Here is a 27,844-nt window from a genome sequence, read left to right as displayed (position 1 = left end):
TCACTGTCACTATTGAGTATATAGTTTCAAAAGTCTCTTTGTAAGCAAATATCGAAACTCGTTTAGTTTCAGATCAAAAGATCTTATACATAAGACACCAAGGCTTCTGCGTGACCCAAAGACCAGCATTCTTTGCAAGACTTTTTTAATTTTCTTGTACGATTATATGGCGACTTTACCTACAAGTTAATTTAGAGCCATTTTTGCTTGATAATTCTCGCAGGGAATGCCAGTGTGGTCATGCAAAAGTGTTTAACGTAATTATATGCATGGAATCTATTACGAGTTAATGAATTAAATATTGCGTAATTCAAAGACGATCACCCATTTTTTGTTCCTGATTTCTAACGAAATCTTTTATATTTTTCCAACTTCGCCTTGCCATGACATCTTGGTGCTCTGCGAGAAACTGCACGCATTCTTTTTTTTTCGGCAATTCCATGTTCTTTATATGCCTGTCGAATGAGCGCATGACTAGCCTACGTTCTGGCGTTGTCCATTTCACCAGCTTTTGTGGCGCTCTGCCTTTCTTAGTTTTTGCAACTAGGATAACAAAAACGGAAATTTAATCAGTAATAAAATCAGTAATAATCATTCCAAAAAATTCCAAAATACTGTCTTGCATCTTACTCGGAGTCTTCGGCGAGGAGACGGTGCTAATTTTATCGTCAGCTCTTTCTATAAAGAAAGATTACGATGCAGATCAACAAGGATCATATGTATTATATAATAGTAATGTAGATTATAATAGTAATGTAGATGTAGATAGAGCTCGAAACTACTATTATTTTTACAAAATGGCTAACAAAAAATTAATGTATGGTATACGGTCGATTTGATCCTTGGACAATCATTGGTATAGAGTTATATGAATGATGAAATCAGAAGTTCGATTTGAAAATTAGCCAAAAAATCTATTAACATATGTACATATTTTGTAATTACAGTCATTTCACAAGTCTAAGGGACCGGTCATAAGGTATGTGTTATAGCGGGAAGGTGGAGGATAAGTTGGGGGGTATGAAACAAACTATTAAACCTTTGGGGGTTCCGAAACAAATTAACTAGTCATTGGGAGGGGTACCAAAAAAAATGAGTGTAACCATCTATATAATTGTATAAACGTGTACGCCTTGAATAGCCTGTAATTAATCATCACCCTTTAATCCAACAACGAAAGTTTGCAATGGAAATAATGTAGTAATTTACGCGCTAGAAGCAGCAATTGCTGAACATTTCCAAACAAAAAAAATTGAAATCTACATTAAAAACTATGTACGTTGTATGTTCGTACAGCTGTGTAACTACAAACGATGATCTGGAAGTCACAACTAACTGGAGAGCAAATAGAGTGTTTTTTGTTTCAGACCGATATGTCAGTTTAATTAACGTATTCTGCATTATTCGTATCAAGAGTTCGAGTAATGTTAAAAATTCCTTTTTTCAAATTTATTAGCCTTAGCAGTGACATTTAAGTGAATAACTGTCCATTACTGCATGATAATTGACCCTAGATATTTTTTCTTCAAAAATATATAAAGAATGCGAGAATTAAACGAAAAGTTTAGTTAATTAGGGTTTCACCCCAAGCACACAAAAGGTGTCGATTGGCTTATTTTATGGTTTCATTGTTCTATTGTATTGTTCTCTATGAATTATGAATATATGCAAAACTTCTTTCGTTGCTTTTCTTTGCATGCAAACTGCAAATATACGCTATGCTTCGCTACGATTTTTAAGCCGTATTTTAAGGGCCGTTTTCCACACATATTAGTTCTAGCCGAAAGCGACCGTACGGTTGAAGGTTAAAACGGTCTTTTTGACACATCCTATAGTTTTCACGCAGTTGCGCAACCGACAGATCTCATTTGGTTACTAATGTGAGCTGGATTTGTGTTTTGATGAAATTAAAAATATACCTTTCGTCTTTGATGATCCTTGCTTCGATGTTGATGCACAGCTGCCTACATTTAAAAACGTACAGTCAAGACGAGGATGAAAAAATAATTTAAATATAGGTCCTTTTTCCCATACGTCACCGCTGTAACAGTCGGCAATTGTCGGTGACCTATGAGAACCAGTTAGCTTCATATATCTTGTTCTGCTTTAGAACGGATATATGAATACGCAACCCTATATTCCCTAATTATTGTAGCATGCTAGTCATGCAGGTGTATAGATTTCATTTTGTTACTTACTAGGAGTATTGCGCGATGTGATGGAAGAAGTAGGCAGATCAGTGTTTTCTAAAGCAAAATGTTTTTATATCAATACCGGATAAATTATATAACCATAATTACACTTTTAATATTACACTTGTTATATCACTAAGAAGTTATTCCATGCAAATATTTATGTTCAGTTGGGATGTTTATAAAACTACCTTGTGTTTTTGAAGCCAGCTTCGACTTCGTCTTGGATGAACATTCAGTAAAACCTACATTTGAAAGACGCATACAGTTCAGGTCAAGGTTAAGCAGTCAACAGCAAATTGTGGGTGTTTGCAGTTGTCTTTGATATCAGTTGGTTGGATTACTTCAAGGGATGTCCCTTACTGCGATGACTAGTTTAGAAGTTATAATTAAACATTAATTGTGGTAGTTACCCTGCATGGCAATCATTATTTCCACAGTCGATGCCAAAATATTTGCACAGCATGACTAAATATAGGCGGGCTAACTACACCACTAAATGTATTATTTTGATCATTAATTGATAGGCTGATTTTAAAATAAAAATGAAAATAAAGAGCGATGTCAAAAACGGAAGTCATGCATTATTGCATGCAACGGAAGTATATATAAAACTGTTTTCTCTGGCTTAATAAAGATATGCAATTAAAATTATTTACACACTTCCAGCTGCAATAGAAAAGTATACAAAATTTGCCAACTTCGAATGGCTATATTTTCCTTACTTTACAACGTTTCGCAGCCAAACTTAGCAGTATTATAACAATATAATTTTTGTATTCTCTTTCCGAAAATGACAAAATTGATCTATAGATATAAATTGATATGTAAGTCCATTGAAAAATATGCTGCGCTAATAATATAGATTATAATAGCTATTAATTTAGCTATACAAACCTATGAATATTTTAATATTGCTTATACATTAAAAGAAATAATTCATGATTCATCATTACCAAGGTTGTTTGCAGCCTCATCGTCCTCTTCGCACGCGAAATTTTCAAACTCTGTAAAGAAAAAAAAACAAGTGTATAGTCTTGTGCCGTAGTGCGTTTTATTTCGCCATCCTTTTTATTTTGTGACTTTTGATATATGCTGTCTGTTTTACAGAACGCATGGACTGGTACCTTGGATGTTGATGTCTCGTAAATTTCGCCCCTTGAACTTGTGGGCCCTTCCCTCATCGATTGCCAGGAGCAAATTGCCAACCACAGCAATTTCAAGAGTGTTTTGTGGCAGACGATAATACTCCTTATGGATATGGAGATCGTGGCCCATATGCTCGGCAAGCCAACCCATTTCGGTCTCGTTCATGTCGACCAGTTGCGATACCGTTGCAACATACTTGCGCATACTGGTCGACGTTACCAAGCTATCGTTCTCCAAATTTGCATTCTTGCACGCGTTTCTGAGGACGTCATTTCCTCTCAGGCTGTGCAGCGATGAGTTGTTATTCATGGGGAAAACGTATTCGTTTTCCCGCAGCACGCAACCTTTCTCTCGGTAGGAAGGATCGGTCAGCATCAACATCGCATCTGCGACGTCCGGTGTCAAGATGACCGGAACCTTCCTGTTTCGCTTTCCAATGATCTCAACCATGTCAAACCTTAAAATCCAAATAATTCTGAATAAAAAGCTGTACATATATCTCCCTATTTGCCGAAAAGGGTAAAAAAATCCAACCCACTGTTTCCAACAAAAATGTTAGTGTGAGTATAGGGAGTAAAGCTCTTGATAAACAGTTTATTTCACGAAGTCCGTTATATACTTTATGAAAAATTTTCGAATTTCAGAATGTTTATTACCTCATGAAAGTATAGCTGAAATAAGCATCATAAATTTATAGATTAATTTTAGTGTACGCGTCTTCAGATTTTTATCTATAAATCTAATGAATTATGTTTGAATGGCGGTTTGTTGTTTGATAGAAGTTTTCGTCTTCTATTAGAAATTACACTAAAACCTACGCCCTTGCCAATTCCACAGAAATTGAACTTAGCCTTGAACTCCGACTTCTGAGACTATATATAGCAAGGCTGAATGTGAATATAGGAAAAATATGTATGTGAAATGTGGCATGGTATAAAACATTGGCGTTGTTTGAAACGACAAGTATAGGTCAAGAGAATGACGGTGAATAAATGCGAATGAATAATAACATACTTTTCGCAAAGCTGCTTTTCCGAAACCGAGAGTGATTGGAACACCTCTTGGTTTTGATGTTCTCTCCAATTACATCGCGATTGGTACGCCTTCAGTTTCATTCTTGCGGTCTCTCCCCCTGTTTTATTACAAAACGAGACGTTTTTTAACTGTTGAATATGTTGTATGTTCTGGCACTTAGAACCTGCTTTTAAAATTTCTATAAATTGACGAAAATCACGATTTTTTCTTTCGTCGTCCATTGCCATTTTTACTAAAATTTTAAAGTATGATTTTATCTTCTGAAGTGCCTGCATGCCAATAAATTGATTTCACAGTTCATGAACACTAAAATATGATCGTTTTTCGTCTATTAATTGCTAGTAGTTTTGTTTTTAAGATCACCATAATACAGATGTATTCTCTTAACTTTGCAGCAGTAAAAAATTTACTTGGTGTACCTACAAGCAAACTTATTTATATTGTTATTCACGATGCAAAACTAAAAGAATATTACCTCTTCTCTTGTTGAACATTATTAACCTCGCCAAGCATACTTCCGATAAAACCCGAAAGTTCTCTTTGTTTCGGTCTCTTCTGAGGTTTTCTGTCCCCTTTTTTATGGCCTCCAGGAGGTAGTCACGAAGCTTCATTAGATCACTCGTGAGTGGCAAGACGTCGGGCTTGTTCGTTTTTTTCAGGCCGAGATTGTCATGGGCCGGTGACGTGATTTTTTTCCCCCATTCCGTCTCGTACAACTCCAAAAAGTTGTCGAGCTCCTTTTTCCTTCCCATGTCACAATCTCTAAGTGCTTTCCCCCGCAAGATCTTCGCTGCCGTCATCGTTGCGTATCCACATTTGACGGAGGTGGAGGGACTCTTAAAACTTTTAGAGCCATCCTCATCTACGACATAACCCCCAAGGTTTTTTGCACACTGTAAGAGCATGTCAAAATACAAAGGGGTTATAATCGTAGATAAGGAGGCATCGCTTTTACCAGTTAGCCTTCTCATCTCCACCAAAACCCGTGCCAACAACCGCATCTTTTGTGAGATTGCAATAGCTTTCTCTTTCCCTTTTTGTTCAACCATGTCACTGCCGACGGCGAGGATTGTAGGATCTGCCTGGGCGACCGCGGAAATGTCATCACGAGCCATGATTTTTAATATGCTTTGCAGCTGTTTGCTGCACTCACTGGCTCCGCCTCCAGCTAATAGCAACTTGCCATCAAATTGCATACGCTTGACCGATGGCTTTACTTTCCCACCGGCCGGCTCATCTGATCGCAAGCATGTTGCAGCATGTCTTGTGAGTTCATGTGCGAGGAAAAACCCATTACATCCTGTGCACGGTAAGTATTGTTTCGGGTCAGTTCCTTCTGCTGGTCTTCGATCAACCTAAAAAGGAAATTTATCGTTCTTCTTCTGTCGAATTGAAATGTTGTTGTAAGAGGTTAAGAGGACAAAGTTGAGTCCCCATAGGCTTGTGTTGTATTCTTCTCCATTTTCCTAGTTAAACTGAAAATCTCTTACCTTTCTTTAGGGCCGTAGCTTAATTGGGGGGGGGGGGGTTATATACCGTAGGAACAATAGCATGCATAAAAAATAAATCAGACGGGCATAAGACGAGTATATAAATATACACCCTCCCCCCTATTGATGAAGGTCCCTTATAGCTTAGTAAGCTTACGTCTGCGACGAGCTTAAAATAGACAAAACAATTATACCTTTAGTTCACCTTCCCGTTTTCGATGACTTTAATATTATGATTAAAGTTCCCCATCTTCCTCAGCTTAGCGAAGAGGTCTTTTCTGCGTTTGTCGGAGGGGGGGAACTTTAGCGCAGCAGCGACTTCTTCCTCATCTTTGTGTTTCTGCTCCAAATGTCTTGCCAACTTGGAAAATTCTTTGGAGCAGAAGAAGCAGCAATTTTTTTTATCGTATGCTCTTTTCCCCGCTGCTGCCATTATAGGCTGTACATAAACTGCAAAAAACACAAAACCAATTTAAAAATACATCACATGCCTTATTTGAAAATAAAGCACTCATAACATAAGCAAAGCTCGTCGATGCCATTGCAATGGAAAGCCTTATAGGTTGTGAAAATAGAGTTAATGTGATAAATAATATTTTATGCAAACTAGCTAGTGTATATAACAGTGGGCATTTGCTAGATATTTTATAGCAAAATTAATGTTATAACTCTCCATGTAAGATATTCTTGGGGTTGCATCTTGTATTGTAGAAGTAAAAATTAGTTGTAACTCGCTCCATGCATGCATGTGAAAAGAGTATTTGTTTCGTAATGAAAACCGAAAGGGATCTTTCCATATAAGTTTTTGATTCAAAACAGTTTGCGACAGTTCATTCATTAAACTACACTTTTGGCACGCATCTTAACTATTCGGTGAATGAACAGCATTAAAAACGTAGCTAATAGGCCCTGTCGATAATTACGTCACAACATTATACAAGGAATTTAAAAAAGACAGGGAATTTACAAGGAAAACTGATCTTATGCAAGGAAATTACAAGGATATTTGCAAAATAGTAAAAAATGTATAAACCATAAGTTGGTTCCCTAATATGAGCTGTTTCAAGAACAAAAACACGATTTGTCTACACCCACATAGCAATATAAGGTCAATAAATATCAAATATGCACAATTTTGCCCAACTCTAACTTAGCGGGACTGATTAATACAGCTTGCACCGGGGTTATAGTTCAGGGGCCGGTTGTACGAAAGCCGGATATCCAGCCCGCTTCGTACAACCGTCCCCAGTGTTTTATGGGACAGTTTTACAGTTTCACAACTCACTTCGCTGGCGATTACAATTAACAAACAATGTTTTCATTTATCGTTGGAGGTATTAGCATATATATAGCATCATATAAACGTTTTATGTTATTATTGTTAATTGTTATATGTATAATACATATGCCCGCAAAATAAATGTCGATAGTATCGGTCGTCAGTATCTGAAAGGAATTTCTCCCAAAAAAACGAATTTAAGGCTCCAAGAAAGGGATTTTTAAAATTTGGTGTGGAAACACTGCATAATTATGCGGCTTGTCTGCTGAAGGCATTCAAGGCAAGTGTGCACGGTGAGTCGGTGACACTGTTGTTATAATCTGCAAGGATGGCGATGCTTTGCAAGGTTTATTTAAACAAAACTCAAAAAAGACGTGAGGTAGATTTTGCAAACGATATATATATATATAATTATATATATATATATATATATATATATATATATATATATATATATATATATATATATATATATATATATATAGACTAATAAGAGTACACCTACGTTTTTTACTAAATTTTATATAGAAATCATTATCAGAAAAGTCTCAGACAAGGAATTATTTTGCTTAGAAATTTTAGCCCACTTGATATATTAAGCAAAATTTAAGCAGCTTGATCTTGAATATCGATCAGTAATGAATAAGGATGAATGTGTAATATGTGATGTAAAAAAAGACTTGCCTTTTGACCCGTTTTCATTATTTGAAGCATCGGTTTTTGAGGTCCAAATTTTGAACTGAAATTACATATTATAATTTTATTATTGTTTTGTCATATTTTGTTTCGCAAATTACAGCAATTATACCAACTTGCAAATCACTGTGCGGCTAAATTACAACAATGACTGCTGCTATAATCTGGTTGTTAATTTGAACATTGAATATCAAGCCAACCCATGCTAGTTGGCATCTGGCATGCCGCATGCATGTCCAATCAGCACAAAATAACACTTGATCCATCCCTGCAGACATACATCAATATTCCCTCAGACCTCATTGTAATAAGAATTTATGAATTACTTACAGGTTGTTTTCTTTCTCTCTTTTGCTTCTTTAGGTTGTTATCTGCATATTTAAAAATATATACAAATCATAGGTCAGGATTAATTCACATCACATTTTCCATTATAAAAGGCTCATGCAAATATGGTAAGTAATTTAAAGATAATTTTTCAGACGGGAAAGTGCCTTTTAACCCCTTATACTAATGAAATAAATTAATTAGTTGTCACAGTAAAATTTAAAGCAAGAAAGAAACACCACTATAAGAAACTCTTAGATAACCATGCATACAAACTATGTTTCTTTTGATTAGTATATCTATGGTTTCTCACCAGGATGTTCTTCAATTTCTTTCATCGAATCGGCATCGCAGACACTGGAGTCTTTTGGTATGTTCTTATTTTCCTGTAAACAATGAATGATGTATAGCTACATAAATCTTCAAGTACAGTAACTGAGCAGATATTAATTGGCCTGGTATTTGACTTTTGCATAATGCAACTGGCATATCATGAAGCGCACACAATCGATAACCAAGTATGATCTACTTCTTTGCTTACCTTCAGACGTTTTCTGGCTTTAATTGGTGGACGGTTGTGTGTATCTATTTAAAATATATAACATTTGTTAGTATTTGTACTGTACCTTCATTCAGATTGGCGTAAGTTGTTGCATTTCCCTGCTAGTTGTTTGTGTCATTTACTTATGTTGATATTGCTGATACATACCTGGCAAAGTTAATAAATTAAATTAAATTAATATATATACTTGGCAAAACTATTGCAGTGAAATCAATATTTCACTTTATTTCAAAAACATATTCAAGTAGGAACTCTCTCAATAGCCATATTTTCAAATATATGTAATATATAATGCAATGCTGTTATAAAATCTGGTAACAAATTTTGTGTGAGTATTATATATGAGTATATTCATATATTATATATTACTTTAAGTGTTATTCTTTCAGGAATAAGCAGGAGATACTTTAATAAGAGAGTATAATGAATGTAATATATGCAGAATATATACGTTTTATAACATATAGGAAATATATACGTTTCTGATCCCAATATATTATTGAATTATTCAATATAGAGATATTTTACTCAAAATTTAGGAAAAATAATAATATTTTTATTCATGAAATGTCATCAGTTTATTTAGAATCGTTGAAGTTTACCTTGAAATTCATACTCGTCTTTGTATGTGGCAGGATCTTTATCTATATAATAGAAAATTGCATTGCAAAGTATATTACACGGCAGTGCTAAGGTATGGAATTCATTTTCTAATTTGTCGGTATCTATATATATATATATATATATATATATATATATATATATATATATATATATATATATATACACAGTACTTAGGAGTTGTTAAAAAGAGCTTGGACAAAAAGATATTCCTGGGCCCTAATGTATGCATATTTTCAAGCTGAGATTTAATCCTCGTGTTTCTATGTCTATACTGCGTTCAGTCTGCACTGTTCAGTCCGTTCTATACCTTCATTTTCGCTCTCCGAGCTTGGCAAGTAGTCTTCGTCACTTTCTTCCTGCGTAAGAAAAATAATTGATAAATTGTAATTTGTAATGGAAAATGTTTACTACAACGTTGCCTAGACAGCCCAATAAAGTGCTTGGCAATACATATACATTTGGTGTGGAACTATCTTTGGCATAGTGGCCCTAAAAATAAAATTTTATGGTATAGTTACCTTATGTCTAGAAACTCTCTTGTGCGCTGTTTTATGTGGGTTATCTAAATTCAAAAGAAGATTAAAAAATTATGTGCACATCGGCCTCGCATTTTCCCTACATTATCAACATTAATATTGTTTCAGCTTTTTTTTTGGATTTTGTAGACGGTCTGGGTTATTTGGACTATTACAGCAGCAATGGTATGTAACCTATTAACGATCTTATTGGTGATAATGTTCAGATCGAAAGTATGATCAATGATAAAGTTCACTTCGAAACCATGACAGATGTGTAGCTGTATGTTTTTCAGTTTAAAATATGGCAACCAATACAAAAATGTGTGAATTTTAATCTAGACATGTTAATCTTGCGGACCATGCATCTTCTTTGTGATCTGCTAATATCTCATTCTTATAGTTAGTTTAAATTAAATGGCCTAAATCTTGAACGTGATGTGACGTAAAGACAACTTCTAGTATTAGAATTTTTTATCTAGTGTCATAGTCTTTGATTTTTATCTAGTGACATAGTCTTTGATTCGAGTCTGTTCCCCACATCGTATATATATATATATATTATTAACACAATCTATGAAGAGTATGAATGTTCTTTTCAGGTGTGTGTGCATGTCTGGTTAGCTTTGCATTTACAACAGATATTAAAATATTTATATCACTAACCAGATGTATCTGTCGACTCCGTTTCAGCGTATTTCGTTTGTTTTTTTCCTGTAACAGAAGGTCAGAGGACTTAAATATTTTAATCTTGATTCTTGGCGATGTAGCAATTGCAATGCTGAACAATGTGCAAAACACACTCTATATCATTGTCACTTATGGATTATGCCCTTTCTTTCTACGTCAATTTGTTAGTAAGGTTTTTTTTGCCAATGCATGAATTTCCGCTGATTCGCATTTTTGCCGTCTGTTGATTTTTTTGTAAGATTTAATATTTAGATTTGCATTTGCATTTCTAAAAATTAAAATGAGTATAAAACACGATGAATAATAACATTAATATCTAATCATCTACCTCTATCTAGACACTTGTAACATGTCACAGCTTGTCCATAACCTTCGTCACCGATCCCCTCACCACAGAATACGTGGACAGAACGATGACATACGATACATATGTGGGAACCGGACACTGTGCCAAAGCAGACATGGCAGTTTCCATCTGTTATATCTAAGGTAATTAATTTGTAGTGATGAGTTTCATATATATTATCACTAATAACATATAGCAGATGACAAAAATCACCAATTACATGTCCTAACAGCGAAAGGTTCAAAGATTTTCAGCCTAAAACTTTCCAGCCGGTATTAATTGACAGGCTATTTTAGTCTGTTTTATCGTCCGCTAATGCAGAAATTTTAAAGATCACTAAAAAAAATATAGAACCTATATATGTATTTGAACCAATATAGAACCTATGTATAACCTGAACTTCGATTTTCTTTCCAACCGATAACTCCTGCCTAAACCTTATTTCTTACCTGCTGCTGATTGGTCGGCATGGCCATGCGTAAGCGGCACACCAATGCAGTGTCTTCGTTCTATAAAATGAATATAGTTGAAAGTATTTTAATCATTGCAAAACACACCACGAAGGATATTTAAATTCAAGGTTTACCTGTCATTATCACATCCTCGCCAATATGAGTGCCCAATTGTTCGTTATTGTTATCTATAACAACCGTATTAATTCGATTAACAAAACATGGTATCTTAGATGTGCTGTTTTATACATATACTAGTAATCGGTTGTTTCGCAAATTGTGTGGGCTCTTATTGTCCAATTTTAGGTGGGTATATTCTAGAGAACTGCAAAACGGTAGTGCTGGACTATGGGGCGATCATGGAATATAATTATATTTCGTTATTTTCAGCGGAATTGATAAGAATATAACCAGGTCAATGGATATTGTTTTATAAATTTGGCATCGTAATGGCATGGTGAGCCTTCTCCGATTGTTTGTTATCTTGAATTCGGGTTTTTAAATGCATAGTGTCTTATAAATTCGGTATCTGAATTATTATAATAGCATTGTGTTTTGCTAACAGAATGGAACGTCCTTGTATACTATTCATCTGCATTTTACCAAACCAATTCTAGGTACAGGTAAAAAATCATATACTGCTTGAATTCACAGCGTTACCTGTCATCAACACATCCTCGGTTAAATTGGCGCCCAATTGTCCGTTATTTTCATCTGCTGAATTGATCAAAATACATTGTTTAATAATTGGGATAAGGCGCTATCCACCGGATAATGTTTTTTTTTTAATCTAGACATGTTAATCTTGCGGACCATCTTCTTTGTGATCTGCTAATATCTCATTCTTATAGTTAGTTTAAATTAAATGGCCTAAATCTTGAACGTGATGTGACGTGAAGACAACTTCTAGTATTAGAATTTTTTATCTAGTGACATAGTCTTTGATTTTGTTACCCACTCGAGTCTATCAATTATTTGTCACCGGTGGTGACATTGGAAAAAGTACCGTATATCAGTTTCCCCCACATCGTATATATATATATTATAATATATATATATACGATGTGGGGAATGTTAAGCAAGAAGAACGTGAACTGTTGTTGGGTCTTGAGAGATTTTATCCTGGGGAAGCAGACTTGATCAAGGTACATCTAGAGGAACGAACTCGGTATATTACGGACAGGTATGCATGTTGCCGTTTGAGTAAATATAACCGTGATGGTATACAACAAAGAAAGGTATTAGTGAGTGATAATCATGGGACTACAGACTGTGTTGATGAACCACAGAAAGTTGAACCGGTCAATCTTACGGATAAACCTGTTGAACAAGCACTTGTGAATCTCTGTAAACGTGGTCCATCGTTCGTGCCTACTCCTAGAAGCGTTGATTGGAATAGTTTACAAGAAAGCTGGCAAGATCTAAAGCGCAAAATAAGATGGCGGGCATTTTTTTATTCTCCTGATAATCCTAATAATGTATTTGTGGCAAATCCTTTGGGACTCCTTGTGTTAATCGACTAGAGACCCACCACCATCTAGTAGAGTCCCAGCGATCGAGGTATTTTAAATAGAGTAGAAAAGGATTTATTTGATACAGCTAGACGGAATCATGTGCCTGATAATTTAACACTTGAAGAACGCGAAGCACTAACTAAATTTAGGTCTACACCTATTGATGAACGTAATTTGATCATCCGTATCCAAGACAAAAGTAACAGTTTTGTCTTTATAGATAATGATATAGACGCTGTTAAGGTTAAGGAGCAAATGGATAGGGGTTCATTTCAGATTTTAGACCACGACATTTCAGATGAAACGTGTGCTGAAATTTTGAGTTGGACCAAAAAATGGAAACCATGCGGTTTGTCTGATAAATGGATTAGATTTGTCACTGATAATGATAGGTCTGGTCCAGGTATCAACTACCCGTTGATAAAAACGCATAAGCCTGGTAATCCTGCACGAGTCATTACATCTGGTTGTGGTACACCTACAGAGAATTTATCTTTATTTGTTGAAAAATATTGTAGTGTTGTTATGGATACTATTTCTTGTCGTGTTCAGGATACCAGGCATATGCTCAATATTATTGATGACCTTAATTCTGAGGGATTGGAAGAGAGTGACTTGTTAGTCAGTTTCGATATTACTAATATGTTTCCCTCGATAGATAATCAGTCGGGGATGGAAAGAGTTAGGCATAAGCTTAATGAATATGCTGACAGGATTGACGTGCCGGTTGAATGTGTTATGGAAGCTCTGGAAATTTGCCTTAAGAGTAATTGTTCGACCTTTCGCTCGCAATTTTGGCTGCAAAAAAACGGTACAGCTATGGGCCCCAAGAATTCTTGCTCGTATGCTGATATTGTGGCGGAAAATATAGATAAGCAAGTTTTGACGGCGCGTTCCACATTTTCTGAACTTAGGTGTTGGTTTCGATTCCGTGATGATACTTTTGTACTTTGGCGTGGTTCTGTTGAACGTCTCAACGCTTTTTTCAGTGTCCTAAACACATTCGATCAGCAATTACAATTTACTATGGAAATTGGAGGGCGCAGTTTGCATTTTCTTGATCTACTCATTACTATTGTTAATAGGAAACTGGTTACTTCTATTTATAGTAAGCCCACTGATGCCCATTTATACCTTAGCGCTCAGTCATCGCATCCTAAGTCTCAGATACGGGGTATAGCTAAAGGTGTAGCTCTTAGGTTAAGACGTATTTGTTCTGAGGATAGTGATTTTTTTGCTATTAGTAAAATATACGCTAAGTATCTGATAGATTGTGGTCATAATAGTATTCATGTTAACCAGGTATTTGAGGAAGTGGGTTCGATGACTCGACATGAAGCGCGAAATAAAAAACCCAAATCTAGAGGTGGGAAATGTGTATTTGTAACCAAATACAATCCTCACGCACCCAACATCGCCAGCATTTTGGCTAAACACCGTGATATCATTGACACAGATGAGCGTGCTAGCGCTATTCTTCCCAAGGATTCTATCCAAGTAGCATATACCAGGGGTGCTAATTTGAAAGAGCTGTTAGCCCCGTCTAACCCTTATCGTATTATTGGGCCTGTTGGTCAAGGTTGTATTAAATGCACTGCCAGGAGATGTGATTGTTGTCAACATTTCTTAAAACCTGGTGGTGAGTTTGTGTCAGCCGTGACGGGGAGAAAGTTTAGGATTCGTAAGACTTTGACGTGTACCTCTGAGCATGTTATTTACCTAGCTGAGTGTGTGGCTTGTAATCTGCAGGGCATTGGTTCTACTATTAATTTTAAGCCCCGTTTAGCTAATTACAAGTCCCACATTAAACATGGTCGTAGAACATGTGGTGTAGTTAACCATTTTATTGATAAGCATGACAATAAGCATTTGAAATTGAAGTTTATGTTGATTGATCAAAACAAAGAGGATTTAAGAAAGTGTGAGAACTTTTGGATAGGAATGTTACTGACTAATTTGGGTGGTTTGAATAGCACTCATGACTTTTCTCAACAATAGGCTATATCTGTATTATGTATTATGCATGTTTTTCTCCTTATATATTGGACTTATTTGTATTAGTTAGTTAATTTCTGAAGAAGGCTGCGGCATGTGGCCGAAAATTTAAGTATAGTATATTTTTAATAAAATCTTTTAGTTTTACTTCTGGCCGTGGTAGTTACAATTGTTTTCTATATGTCTTTGCTACCGAGCAGTGTGGGAATACTTGTTGGTTATATATATATATATATATATATATATATATATATATATATATACAGTAGGAGGCAAAAGTTTGAGTCCATTCGTTGTAGAATTCCACTATTAAATCCTGGCAGTGTATTCGAGCTAAGACATGCGTATTAGTGTTTCAATACGGTAAACCATATTAATTGCATACTCGGTTTTGATCCCAATGATCTAAATTATAACAAAATAAAGTTCTTATTCCCTTACACTGCCCAAGATGGGTGGGAAAAAGGGCAAAGTGATGGTGCACAAGGACAAATAGTTGCATTAAGTATTGAAGGATTCTTTCCTCGTAAGATCGCAGAAAAAGTGAGAATTTAAAAAGGTGGTATGCAACTAACCTTGGAGAGGTTGGAAGAAACTAAATCCTACTCATGCAAACGTTTAGCTTGTTCGGTCATGCTCGGTTTGGCAATTGGCAATATTGAAAGATATAGCTAATAGGATCCTAATTAAAGAAAAGTATCATCCAATTCTTCAAGGACATGGAATTTCATCTGGGACAAAGATGATCGCGCGTCTAACTATACATGATAATCCCCTAAGCACCTGCACATCTTCTATGTGCCAGAAATCTTTTAGAAGCAAACTCGTTCTGGTGATCTCGTTCTCATGGCTTTCCACCTCAAATTCCAGATCTGAAACCTATGGAGCACTTGTAGGACCGTTTTAACCGGAAAAGGGCGAGGCACAGACCCACCAGCCAGGATGACTTGAGGCAAGTGGTCAACGAATGCTGGCAAGGTATTGAACGTGCGACATTAAAAAACCTATGGAGTCTATGCCAGCAAGAATAAACGTCATTTCAAGAGAAAAAAAGAGGGATACTAAGCATTGATCTGTAATGCATTTTTGCAGATTAACATACGTAAAATGAATATCATAACATCTCATAGTTGTTGTACAGCATGTATTTTTCTGTTGACTCATTTACTTTTTTGTAGTTCACTTATCGGTAAGGTTTTCTGTAGAATATTAATATATGCTGCTAAAACAATGAAATACAGTCACTGGACTCAAACTTTTGCCTCCTACTGTATAATATTATAATATATAATATATATATATATTATATATATATTATAATATATATATATATATATATATATATATATATATATATATATATATATATATGTATTATGTTAATTGCTGATCTTTGGCGTTTGCTGGGGTTTTTTATTAACACAATCTATGAAGAGTATGAATGTTCTTTTCAGGTGTGTGTGCATGTCTGGTTAGCATTGCATTTACAACAGATATTAAAATATTTATATCACTAACCAGATGTATCTGTCGACTCCGTTTCAGCGTATTTCGTTTGTTTTTTTCCTGTAACAGAAGGTCAGAGAACTTAAATATTTTAATTTTGATTCTTGGCGATGTAGCAATTGCAATGCTGAACAATGTGCAAAACACACTCTATATCATTGTCACTTATGGATTATGCCCTTTCTTTCTACGTCAATTTGTTAGTAAGGTTTTTTTGCCAATGCATGAATTTCCGCTGATTCGCATTTTTGCCGTCTGTTGATTTTTTTGTAAGATTTAATATTTAGATTTGCATTTGCATTTCTAAAAATTAAAATGAGTATAAAACACGATGAATAATAACATTAATATCTAATCATCTACCTCTATCTAGACACTTGTAACATGTCACAGCTTGTCCATAACCTTCGTCACCGATCCCCTCACCACAGAATACGTGGACAGAACGATGACATACGATACATATGTGGGAACCGGACACTGTGCCAAAGCAGACATGGCAGTTTCCATCTGTTATATCTAAGGTAATTAATTTGTAGTGAGTTTCATATATATTTATCACTAATAACATATAGCAGATGACAAAAATCACCAATTACATGTCCTAACAGCGAAAGGTTCAAAGATTTTCAGCCTAAAACTTTCCAGCCGGTATTAATTGACAGGCTATTTTAGTCTGTTTTATTGTCCGCTAATGCAGAAATTTTAAAGATCACTAAAAAAAAATATAGAACCTATATATGTATTTGAACCAATATAGAACCTATGTATAACCTGAACTTCGATTTTCTTTCCAACCGATAACTCCTGCCTAAACCTTATTTCTTACCTGCTGCTGATTGGTCGGCATGGCCATGCGTAAGCGGCACACCAATGCAGTGTCTTCGTTCTATAAAATGAATATAGTTGAAAGTATTTTAATCATTGCAAAACACACCACGAAGGATATTTAAATTCAAGGTTTACCTGTCATTATCACATCCTCGCCAATATGAGTGCCCAATTGTTCGTTATTGTTATCTATAACAACCGTATTAATTCGATTAACAAAACATGGTATCTTAGATGTGCTGTTTATACATATACTAGTAATCGGTTGTTTCGCAAATTGTGTGGGCTCTTATTGTCCAATTTTAGGTGGGTATATTCTAGAGAACTGCAAAAACGGTAGTGCTGGACTATGGGGCGATCATGGAATATAATTATATTTCGTTATTTTCAGCGGAATTGATAAGAATATAACCAGGTCAATGGATATTGTTTTATAAATTTGGCATCGTAATGGCATGGTGAGCCTTCTCCGATTGTTTGTTATCTTGAATTCGGGTTTTTAAATGCATAGTGTCTTATAAATTCGGTGTCTGAATTATTATAATAGCATTGTGTTTTGCTAACAGAATGGAACGTCCTTGTATACTATTCATCTGCATTTTACCAAACCAATTCTAGGTACAGGTAAAAAATCATATACTGCTTGAATTCACAGCGTTACCTGTCATCAACACATCCTCGGTTAAATTGGCGCCCAATTGTCCGTTATTTTCATCTGCTGAATTGATCAAAATACATTGTTTAATAACTTGGGAAGGATAGCGCTATCCACGGGATAATGGGTTTTCTATCGCTCTAAAATTGCATGCCCGAAAGTCTCGCAATATCCCGCGACCATTTAGTATGCCTCAAGTTTCTTAATAATGTCTTATAAATTCGATATCTGAATAACATGATGTTTTACTAACAGAATGTAATGGAGCTAGTGATCGATATTTCACTAAGTTTGCAATGCCATCTTGCAATTTTAAATCCGGATTCTAAGGCAATACAAACAAAAATTATAGTCTAATTTGATTGTTAGATATTGATAGTCTAATTAAATTATTGTCTAATTTTAGATTTGAAATGTATTCAAAAGCACTCCAAGAGTCATAGTACTGAAATTCACATCTTACTTGTCATTACCACATCTTGATGATCATGGAGTTTCGCGCGAAGAGAGGTACCCGATTGTGCGTTGTTTTCGTCTACAGAATCGATCAAGGTATAATCAAGTTTCTACATAATGTGTTATAAATTCGATATCTGAATAATATGATGTTTTACTAACGGAGTGGATTGGAGTGATCGATATTTTACTAATTTTGCAACGCTGTTTTGCAATCTTAAATCCGGATTCTAAGGCAATACAAACAAAAATGATAGTTGGAATTCACAACGTTACCTCTCATTACCACATCCTGACAATCATCGATTAAAACAGCACCCAATTGTTCGTTATTTTCATCTGCAGAATTTAGATTATTCCATAATGTTTTATAAATTTGTTATCTGAATAGCTTGGTGTTCTGATGGAACTGCTGTATACATTCTACTCAAAGCAACAGGACAGGTAACTTGGAATTTTAGTATTTATTAGTAATTCTTTTTTGTGATCATTCTAAGTCGTGGTTCCTTTTTAGTTTGTAATATTGTAAATTGCTCCAAGAATGATGGCACTGAAATTCACACTTTACCTGTCAATAAGGAATCTTGACATCGATGGATTGTTGCAGTAGGATCATTGCCTGATTGCTCGTTAATTTCCTCTGCAGAATTGACAAAGATATAATCATGTTACCGCGTAATGTTTTTGCATTTGAGTCATCCTATACAGACAGTGTGATGGAAAAGTAAACATAAAATATTACTGGGTGTAACATTTGTGATTAATTATTATTCGTTATAGAGCTATTACTTTATGCCTTTTCGTTGTCTTTTTTATTGCTGTGGTCATTTTATTTGTTCTCAGTTCTATATTCTACTAAGCGTAGATACTGAATTCCAATGACATCAGATCGCACATGCACCCAGAATATTCCTTAAGATAATTCTGAAACGTAGCTAAGTCACCATATCTTCTGACAAACGAGTTTAAGAATAAATACCTGACATCTTCACATCTTCATGATGGAGGCCAATAGCAGCACCGACCAGAGCGTGTTTTTGGCAATCTTTTCTGTCTACATATAAAGTCCAGCCAAATAACAAGTCATACATATAGCCACTTTAAAACTTAGCTAATATCTTGTGTTACATGGTGTTATAACTACATGGAGAGATGACAAAGGTTCATACATGTGTAATCATTGCACCTGTCTGCCTGGCTGTATATATTTTGGTTCATGATTTAAAAACGTATAGTTCCGTATCCTTGTCTATATACATGACCATGTTTACCTGCTTTCAAACCCGATGAGTTACCGTCCCTCGCCATTAGTTTTTCAGAGTATATTCCTAAATGTAAAAGAATAGAATGAAAGTTGGTATATGACGAACAAAAAGGACAAAAAATCAAATAACATGTCTTCATATATTTAGGTCATGCAACGCTATAACTATTAAGTTGATGATTCTTGAATACTATAGATGTTTAAACTTTAAAAGAGCTTAAATCTGCCTGATCATCTTTGGCATTATGGCAGAAGCAATGAAATAGTGACACTGGCATTGTGGCAGAAACAGTAACTGATTACGAAAACTTCATAAAACTAGTTTCTTGAGAGTCGTTCACCCTGACAAAAATGTTTGAGTAAAATTTTTCACCTATTTGTGCGCGAATTTGAACTTGTTATCTATTTAGAAATTGATTTGAAAGAGAATTCTAAATTTCTACACTCAACCTATGCACCTCGGCTGTTCGGCACAACTTACAAGCTCAAATGATTCGCATATAAGTTCTGCAAATGCATGGCAACTGGGATTTTTTGCTATGACTATGTCATAGGCGAAAGAATATTACGTTGATACATGCAAACATGAAAACAGTGCAATGATATTCTTCTCCATGACCATGCATCTCCCAATTTCGCGTTTCAAATTCATCAATTATGCAATCGCGGTGGCATGCAGTGTTACTTTGTGGTATACCTTCATTTATTTTTTTCATTACTTCACCGAAGTAATTTCTCGGTTTCCTCTTGCAAAGTTCTTAAATGAAAAGTTATTAATCTTTGCACTGTCACGTTTTTTGTACGTACAGCGATTGGATAGATTCATGGGGTTGGATTCTTTAGGTGTAAGATTAATTATATAACAAAGGTCAAAGGGTTTAAGCTTTTTACGTTTGTGTAGACCCAAACAGAGAGCGCGACAGCGAAAAACCACCACCCTTAAGGCCGACACAGACCGGACGCGAATTGGCAACGCGGCGCGAATTTTCAACGTTTTTAATTTTTCAAAATCAAATAAATTTTAAACTATCATAATATTCTTGTAGATTACATAACAACAAAACATTTTGACTGCTCTAGCGTCCATAGTTTCCAAATTTTACTTCCAGAATTTAATTCATATGCTTCTGAAAACTCAAAATTCGCGTCGCGTTGCCGCATCGCGTCCGGTCTGTGTCGACCTTTAGGGTATTCTTTCCATGCGAACTTTTTACAATAATAAGTCCTAAAGGCCTATCTACACGATGCGACCAATCAATGATATGACAAGGAAATTACGGGAAATTAAAAATAAAATGGTAAAATATAGATAAGATACAGAACAAGAAAAAAAGTAAAGAAAAATTAAATTCTACGTTTTGAAAAGATATATTTCAGTTTTTAAATGGAAGCACAGTACAGACTGAAACGTAGCAATCCAGACGTTACAATCAGAATAATTAGTTACAGCCAGTGTTACAGCTGTGCTTGCAGTATTGCCCACGTGCACCGGATAGTCCGGATATAATCAATCGCATTTGCTGGTTTTTTGAAGAAGATGCTAAAATTATAATCTTGATGTGTAATCAGTAAATGACCTTTGTTACGTCTCTTTACAACATTATTATTTTGCCATCTGGTTTTACTTTTTTCAAGTTTTGAGCGGAGCTGATGAAAGTTTATGTAATTTTTCGTTGGATATATAAAAATTTTGAAAAAAGATAAGGTAAATATTCTAAATTTCGGATAACCATGTGCAGGCATTCGCGAAGAAATTACTCTAGACCATAGATTATGATCAGTTATATTTGCCATACTTTTCTTTTATTATGATGAAGATTTGAAATTAAACGATTCCTATAAACATCGGTAGTGTGGCAAGCTACGTTTAATCCTTTGGAAAATATGTAGTCAGACTAATAAATGCTACAGCCTATTTGAGCAAAATGGCAGTTCAGCAAAAATGATTGTTATTGTACTAAATGGCAGTTCAAATTTGTTGTTGTACTAATTTAAAATGACAGTTGAGCGAAAATGATTTCCTTTTAGCTTACAATTCCAAAATAACAAGTGCACAATGTTTTTGGGTTTGCTTGGGTGAGTCCAAGACTCCAAGTGAAAGCATTACACTATTGGCACTTTGAATGTACATAACAAGGTTAATTTTTTACTTTTGCATTGGCCATGGACATGGTTCAAACAGGTGGGCCGCCACCTGATTATACAAGGACCATTGTTTGGTGTGTCCCAATTGCATTGTTTGTTGCAAATCAATATTATAGTCAGCTTGGTACTGTCTCATTCCTTGCAAGCTGTAAAAGTAGTTAAATTACTTTTATTCTTCGCCATGGCAAGTTCTTTACCCCATAATCATAGCGTAACTCTTCGTGCTTCAAAATTTTCTTTTTAGCAAAGAGGGCTAAGTGAGGACGGCTGTCTACAATAACCTTCTTGATAAGGCAATTGGCCAGTTTCATCTCACTATCGTTGACCATTCTGCCAAGACCCGTGGAGAATGTTGCATCAACACTTTATAAAGGTAAAGGATCATATGAATAGGATGTCTGACACAGGGCAAAGGCAAATACCAAATTTAGATCATCTTTGATACACTTCTATAGAAATGTAAAACTTACCAAAGAGAGTCGAAAAAGAACAAGAAGCTTCCAAGCTCTTTGACATAGGCTTCTTCACGTCTAGCCCCTTCATCTTTGCCAATCAATTCCCCCTTATATTCAAGGAGGAATTCTCCTTTTTGAAATTTCCTTTTTGCAAAGACCCCATCACCTATTATATATACAAATATATACAGTTAAAAAACAAACTTCCAAATTAGCTCAGTGAGCAATTTCTTTCTGGCCTAATTATATTAGACTTATTAATTTCTAATAGGGTGTTTAAATTGTATCTATATAGGATAGTGCTAAAGCACCAAAGCATCGTTGAAACTTAATTATATATACCAATGATGTTATTGATATATCTTTGCTCAAGGTCTTTACTATCTTCAGGCAATGTCTCCTCATTGGGTTCTTTTTGTCTCTAGAAAGCAAACATCGACCAAGTAACATATAAATTGATGTGTATATATATATACATGAGCCTTTACCAGCAAAATATTACTTCAATATTTAACTTCAGTATAACCATACAAGAAACAAATCACAAAGATGCAATGATTAATTTTGAGAAATTTAGGATTGTGGTATTTTCAATAATTCTGCAAATGAATGATATTTGAGCAGATATGCAAATTAGTTCTGGTAATCTGCATATATACTGTGTTCACAATTTCTCGCCATGGGGTAATTAAATTACCTAAGATGGCTAAGAAAGTGGATGCTAATCCAGTGAGCTGCAACTATAGGACAATTTAGAAACTATAACTAATTTAATCTAAGTGTACATAATCTTACAAAAATGCATTTAGTATGTGGTGTTTTAACTAGTTGGACAAACTGGTGGTTGAAATCATGCAACCCTCAAAAGAATTTATATTTCATACAAATGGTCTGGCTATAACCTGGGACTGGTTGTACTAAGACTGGATAGCCTTATCCACCAGATAGTAATTTTTTAAGCATTGTAAAAATGCTTGATAAGCAATATTGAAGAAACAAAAATTACAACTCTGCATGGAGTTAACAATTTTTAAAGAAAATTCCCAATTTTAGAATCCTAATTAAGGTCTAATCCAAGTTTTACCAAACAATGGGCAATTTTAGAGATATTGAAAAACCACTATCCAGTTAGCACTATACAGCTTTCATACAACTGTTACTGGGCCCTGATTTTTGAGATATATTTTGGTGTAAACAGAGTAACATTTAGGAAGTTACTATTTATAGTTGATATTTATATATCAATCACTGACACATGTATCAAGTAATTTTTGTCTATGTTCCTCACACAACAATTAACACACATATTTTTTTAATTTTTTCAGCCCTGGTGATTGTACAATGTACAATGTCTATTAATTGTGTCTATCTTTACATGCATTTAGTAAGAGGTGAGTCAATGCACAATTTTTAGCATAAACCAGTTTTGTGGCAGATCTTTGGTTGTCAAAATAAATTACATTGCATTGCAAATTCAAAATACCAAATAGACTTCCAAATAGTTTTTTAAACAAAAATCCAACAATGCCAAGTTAGAGCCACAGTAATTTACCCTCACAGTAATTTACCCTGTTTAGATCTGTCACTGTAGAGGATTTAAAATTTTGATTTAAGTGATCTAACAAAATTTTAGGAGTGCCAGGTAGCGGTCAGCATAGTACATTTTCCAGAATTAATAGCGGTCAGCATACATTTTCCAGAGATACATTTTAATAAACTTCATTTGTGGATTTGCATATTAACTCAATTGAAATCAGGCTGACTGGCCTGGATCTGAACAACAGACACAGTTGAACCGCAGACTACTTAGTGATATGCTATACATGCTCCTAAACAGTTTAATTTTAATTTGAATAATTGCCGACTGTTGTGTTATATTTTCCCAAATAAGCAGTTAATTTGCATAGTTGAATAGCTGTATACTGAATTATTTATCATGCATGTTCATGCACAGAACTGCCTTATTAAACAGGCTTTAAACAACTTGACCTAGGCTATTACAAGGAAGACTCGTTATACTCAAAGAGAATATACACCCTTCACCTACGAAGGGATATAAACTGAAGTGAAAATGACAAACAAATGGTAAATATCAACGCGTAGAAGTAAAAATTATGTACAGCATAATAGAGCCGGGCCTATAATCTCTCATCGGTTACCGCCATCAGTTACCGCCATCTTTGAAATGCTAGAAAGCCGGTTCAAATGAAGTTGTCCATGTTTGGCCAAAAAGTATTTATTTCTGTTTGCATTTGTTCACGCAAGCCAAAGTCAAAGATGCACTTCGTCTTCGCAAAAAGACTGATTTGAGCAAAATCATTTTTCGCATGACGGCATGTATACGTTATATTATGACTTGGCTCTTTGTGCCCAGATAGATTAAAGGTTAAATATTCAATGACAATGTAACGGCAGTAATGCTATCGCGCATTTAGACGGAACGACTGAAATAATTTCATTCAAAGTTCGTACATATGTAGTATATACCGTTTATACAGCAATACTGCCAATAACGTAACCGTATGTGAGCCGTGCCCTTGGTTTTGTCCTTGGCTTAGGCATATAGTACGCTAGCAGGCCTACTAGTAGTATATGCTTGCCTTCATGCATTTCAAATCTCAGAAAATTGCAGAAAAATCCTATCTGCTGGTAGTTTATTATGCTGCATACACTTAAGTCCATATAATTCCAATATACTATTTAACTACGGTACCTACGTAGCGACGACATTAATAAACCATTTTGTGACCTTAGGCTTGGCTCGGATAACTATCGCGAAGGTCGAAGTCCGATTCATATGAGAATTTACCTATATATCGCCCGTGGCTATTTATTCATCAAAAATTGACAAAATACTTTTCCGCACTAACTCCCCTGCTATTATTTTTGCTAAAAATTGACTGCATACAAGAAAAACAACTTTTGAGAACTTCCTTCTTTTGAGTTTACGCACGCCATGAAAAGACGCAGCTACGATGTTGTCTGACAGCTACGTTTAGTTTTAGCGCAACCTAGTTTTGATTAGGATGCTAAAATTATTCTAACACGAGTTGTAGTTACCATTACATAGACATGCTTGGCATATTCTTTATATTTTCACATTCAGAGGCCATATATGCAAATGAAAATTTTAGTTTGAAACCTTACCTTTATTCGAAGGCTCGAACGGGCTTCTTTTTGGTCCGCCATTTTATTTCGTTGTGTCTGTTTCTGTTCAGTAGAATTTCACTGGAAAAGAAATCTAAAACCAGGAAAAGAAATACGAAACTGACACACTTTCCTAAGAAAATTTAATTTTACTTTTAAAGAAGGGTTGGCATTCTCGCATATTTCGCATACTTCAAGTACAAATATGTAAACGTCTTTGCGCGTTTAGTTTTGAAAACGACAACTTTTGGTCGAACTGTTGCTCGCAAAAATTGCGCGCACCTGAATTAGTCTTATCGCCGTTTAGGAACTGCTGAAACAGGTTGCAATTGCTAAAAACCGAGGAATATTTTCAATTTTCTCACAAAATATCGTTTTTAACAATACATATATATAGAAATGGAAATCAAACTCGCTTTTGAACTAACGAACCTGCTTCTTCTTCGAATCCTTCTTCAGACGTTTTGCTCTTTTTTCTTGGCAAAACGTTTTTGGCTAAAATAAAAAACTCCGTTACAGCTTGCCACAGAGTTCCTTGGAACTACAATAATGCTTGTAAACATCAAAAGCCAACGTACCTTGATATGCTCAGTCAAAATTTCACCTTTTGGTGACGGCAATTATCTGCGATAGCTCCGATAACAGCTTACCCGTAAGGTTGCAGAATATCGAATGACCCAGGAAGAACGCAAACGCTGAGATGCATAAGTTGCTTGAGCATGCTTCATGCTGGTTCTGTTGCGTGATTGGTAGAAATTGCCGCTATAGGCTATACATGGTTTTGATTGGGCGTAGTAACCGAAGTTTTCACACACTCGGGATACGCTCACACGAAACCCGACGATTTCGCGTTCGACTGAGCTCGCGTTCGTCTGGTTTCCTTGTGTAAATACATATATTTATCGTTTCCATGCAACATGTGAACATCTTCACCTAAATGCCTAAACCAGACGAATTCAGGCGTGGTTTTAAAGTCGACTGGTCCAGTTTGGGTATAGCCTCAGTATTTTGAAAATAAATTAAAAGCTAGCCACCACATTTTGATGATTCTGAACCCACCTGTCCAATTACTCTTTTTTTGGGGGACAAATGACCATTTGTGATTTTTAGGAAAGAATTGATCTGTAAATAATCAGTGATTAGGCCACAAATTACGTCGCAACTTTGTCATTTTCAATTTATAGAACATCCTAAATGAGATGCAATAACCACAACGCCAAAACGAGGCTCCGCCTTTGGCCCCTGAGCCTCGTTTCCGTATAATAGCGAACTAAATGCCGAGATTCACAAAAATCCTGAATGAGCTAGTAATCTTATTAAAACTATCTTGATTCGAACTACATAACCTACGGCACACTTTAAAGCTACCCTGGCTCGTTATCAATCCAATATTAGCTATCATGATACATCATGACAATATTTTATTGTCTTTTAGTGTCAACTATCGAGGGATTTAGCTAAGATGTCCATGGCATCAAAGAACCTTGTGACACACTACCTACTTCACATTTGGTAAGCTTTGCTCCTATCGTTTTGCTAGGTATCAGTATGTTTACTTAGAAAAAATGTCTTTCGATTATATCACAAGTCTCTAACGTCATCACCCTCTTCCTAATATTTGTGCATGAATAGCTAATCTTATTACATAAAATTTCTGACATCAACTATCATCGTTAATTAAATTAACTAGTAGGTACACCACGTAATAAATACTGCAAGGTTCAAGGTTCTTTGACGCCATGGACATTACCTACGTGTTGTACCTACAAGTTAATTTAATTACTAAAGTCGCCGTGCAATCGTACAAGAAATTTATTATCATCGTTAAGATTGCAACATGTACATAAATATTCTCCCACAATGCAAGATAAGAAACTCAAACTGCCATCTTAAATGCCTGTAAGATACTCAAACTGCCATATAATAGTCCAATAGGAAAGTTAATTTTTTAGAAAGTAATTCGATCTTAAAGCTTATCTTACGTACATGTACTACAGGCATTAAACGTAGTTTTTCTAAACCCCAGACGTAGGACTAACTGTTAGGTATCAATAAATCGATCGTGATCTATTGGTTATAAAAAGAAAGATCATGAAAATTTTACCAGAATATCTTGTTTCGACGGTGAATATATCGTCCAAATCAGTATGATACTCCAATTTTTGACCGTAAATTATAGTTGGGAGTATCACTATCAGAGTGTAAATTGGTCCTGGGTCCGTTTGTTTGAAAGGCGTTTAGAAAAAAAAATGGAAAACAAAATTATCGATTTAGTGAAGAACTGAGTTGAAATATTTCGATGTAAATTACTATAAATAGTTTAGTTTACAATGGAAGTACATGCATATTTAATGATAATTAGGATAATTATAAGTAATATCATGACATGAGGGAAATTAGTGATTAAATGCCCCGAAGGCGAGGGAGGTTTGTGTAATTACGCAAACCTCCCGAGCCTGAGGGGGCATTTAATCAATAATTTTCCTCATGTCATGATATTAGTTTGTAATATCATGATC

General features: G+C 35.2%; 1 protein-coding gene across 1 annotated transcript; it reads right to left on the bottom strand.

Annotated features, from left to right (window-relative positions):
- Positions 1-310: 310 nt before the first annotated feature.
- On the bottom strand, positions 311-26,754 carry LOC114535575. The gene is made up of 37 exons (XM_028556859.1): positions 25,758-26,754; positions 25,326-25,419; positions 22,521-22,599; positions 22,194-22,344; positions 21,891-22,086; positions 20,276-20,336; positions 19,586-19,642; positions 19,294-19,368; positions 18,883-18,954; positions 18,591-18,653; positions 18,322-18,393; positions 17,865-17,921; positions 17,339-17,392; positions 17,202-17,261; positions 16,736-16,891; positions 16,385-16,432; positions 12,018-12,074; positions 11,492-11,545; positions 11,355-11,414; positions 10,888-11,043; positions 10,536-10,583; positions 9,873-9,916; positions 9,662-9,710; positions 9,333-9,374; positions 8,710-8,753; positions 8,482-8,554; positions 8,172-8,212; positions 7,830-7,884; positions 6,072-6,316; positions 4,852-5,731; positions 4,356-4,473; positions 3,998-4,012; positions 3,320-3,798; positions 3,149-3,199; positions 2,384-2,437; positions 616-678; positions 311-543 (listed from the first exon to the last, which is right to left on the bottom strand). Exons 2-37 carry the CDS (start codon positions 25,365-25,367, stop codon positions 311-313), a joined length of 4,104 nt encoding a protein of 1,367 aa, XP_028412660.1. The 5' UTR covers positions 25,368-25,419; positions 25,758-26,754.
- Positions 26,755-27,844: the final 1,090 nt, after the last annotated feature.

This window comes from Dendronephthya gigantea, unplaced genomic scaffold (genome assembly GCF_004324835.1).
Source record: "Dendronephthya gigantea isolate DGI-Jeju-01 unplaced genomic scaffold, DenGig_1.0 000121F, whole genome shotgun sequence".
Taxonomy (NCBI): domain Eukaryota; kingdom Metazoa; phylum Cnidaria; class Anthozoa; order Malacalcyonacea; family Nephtheidae; genus Dendronephthya; species Dendronephthya gigantea.
This window is presented reverse-complemented; position numbering and strand designations above follow the sequence as displayed.

Excerpts from the sequence above, each read along its gene's own strand:
- LOC114535575 (XM_028556859.1), bottom strand. The coding sequence starts at position 25,367 with ATGGCGGACCAAAAAGAAGCCCGTTCGAGCCTTCGAATAAAG. Across the intron at positions 17,262-17,338 it reads CGAGGATGTGATAATGACAG|AACGAAGACACTGCATTGGT; the intron begins GTAAACCTTGAA and ends TTCATTTTATAG. Across the intron at positions 6,317-7,829 it reads TAATGAAAACGGGTCAAAAG|TTTATGTACAGCCTATAATG; the intron begins GCAAGTCTTTTT and ends TGTTTTTTGCAG.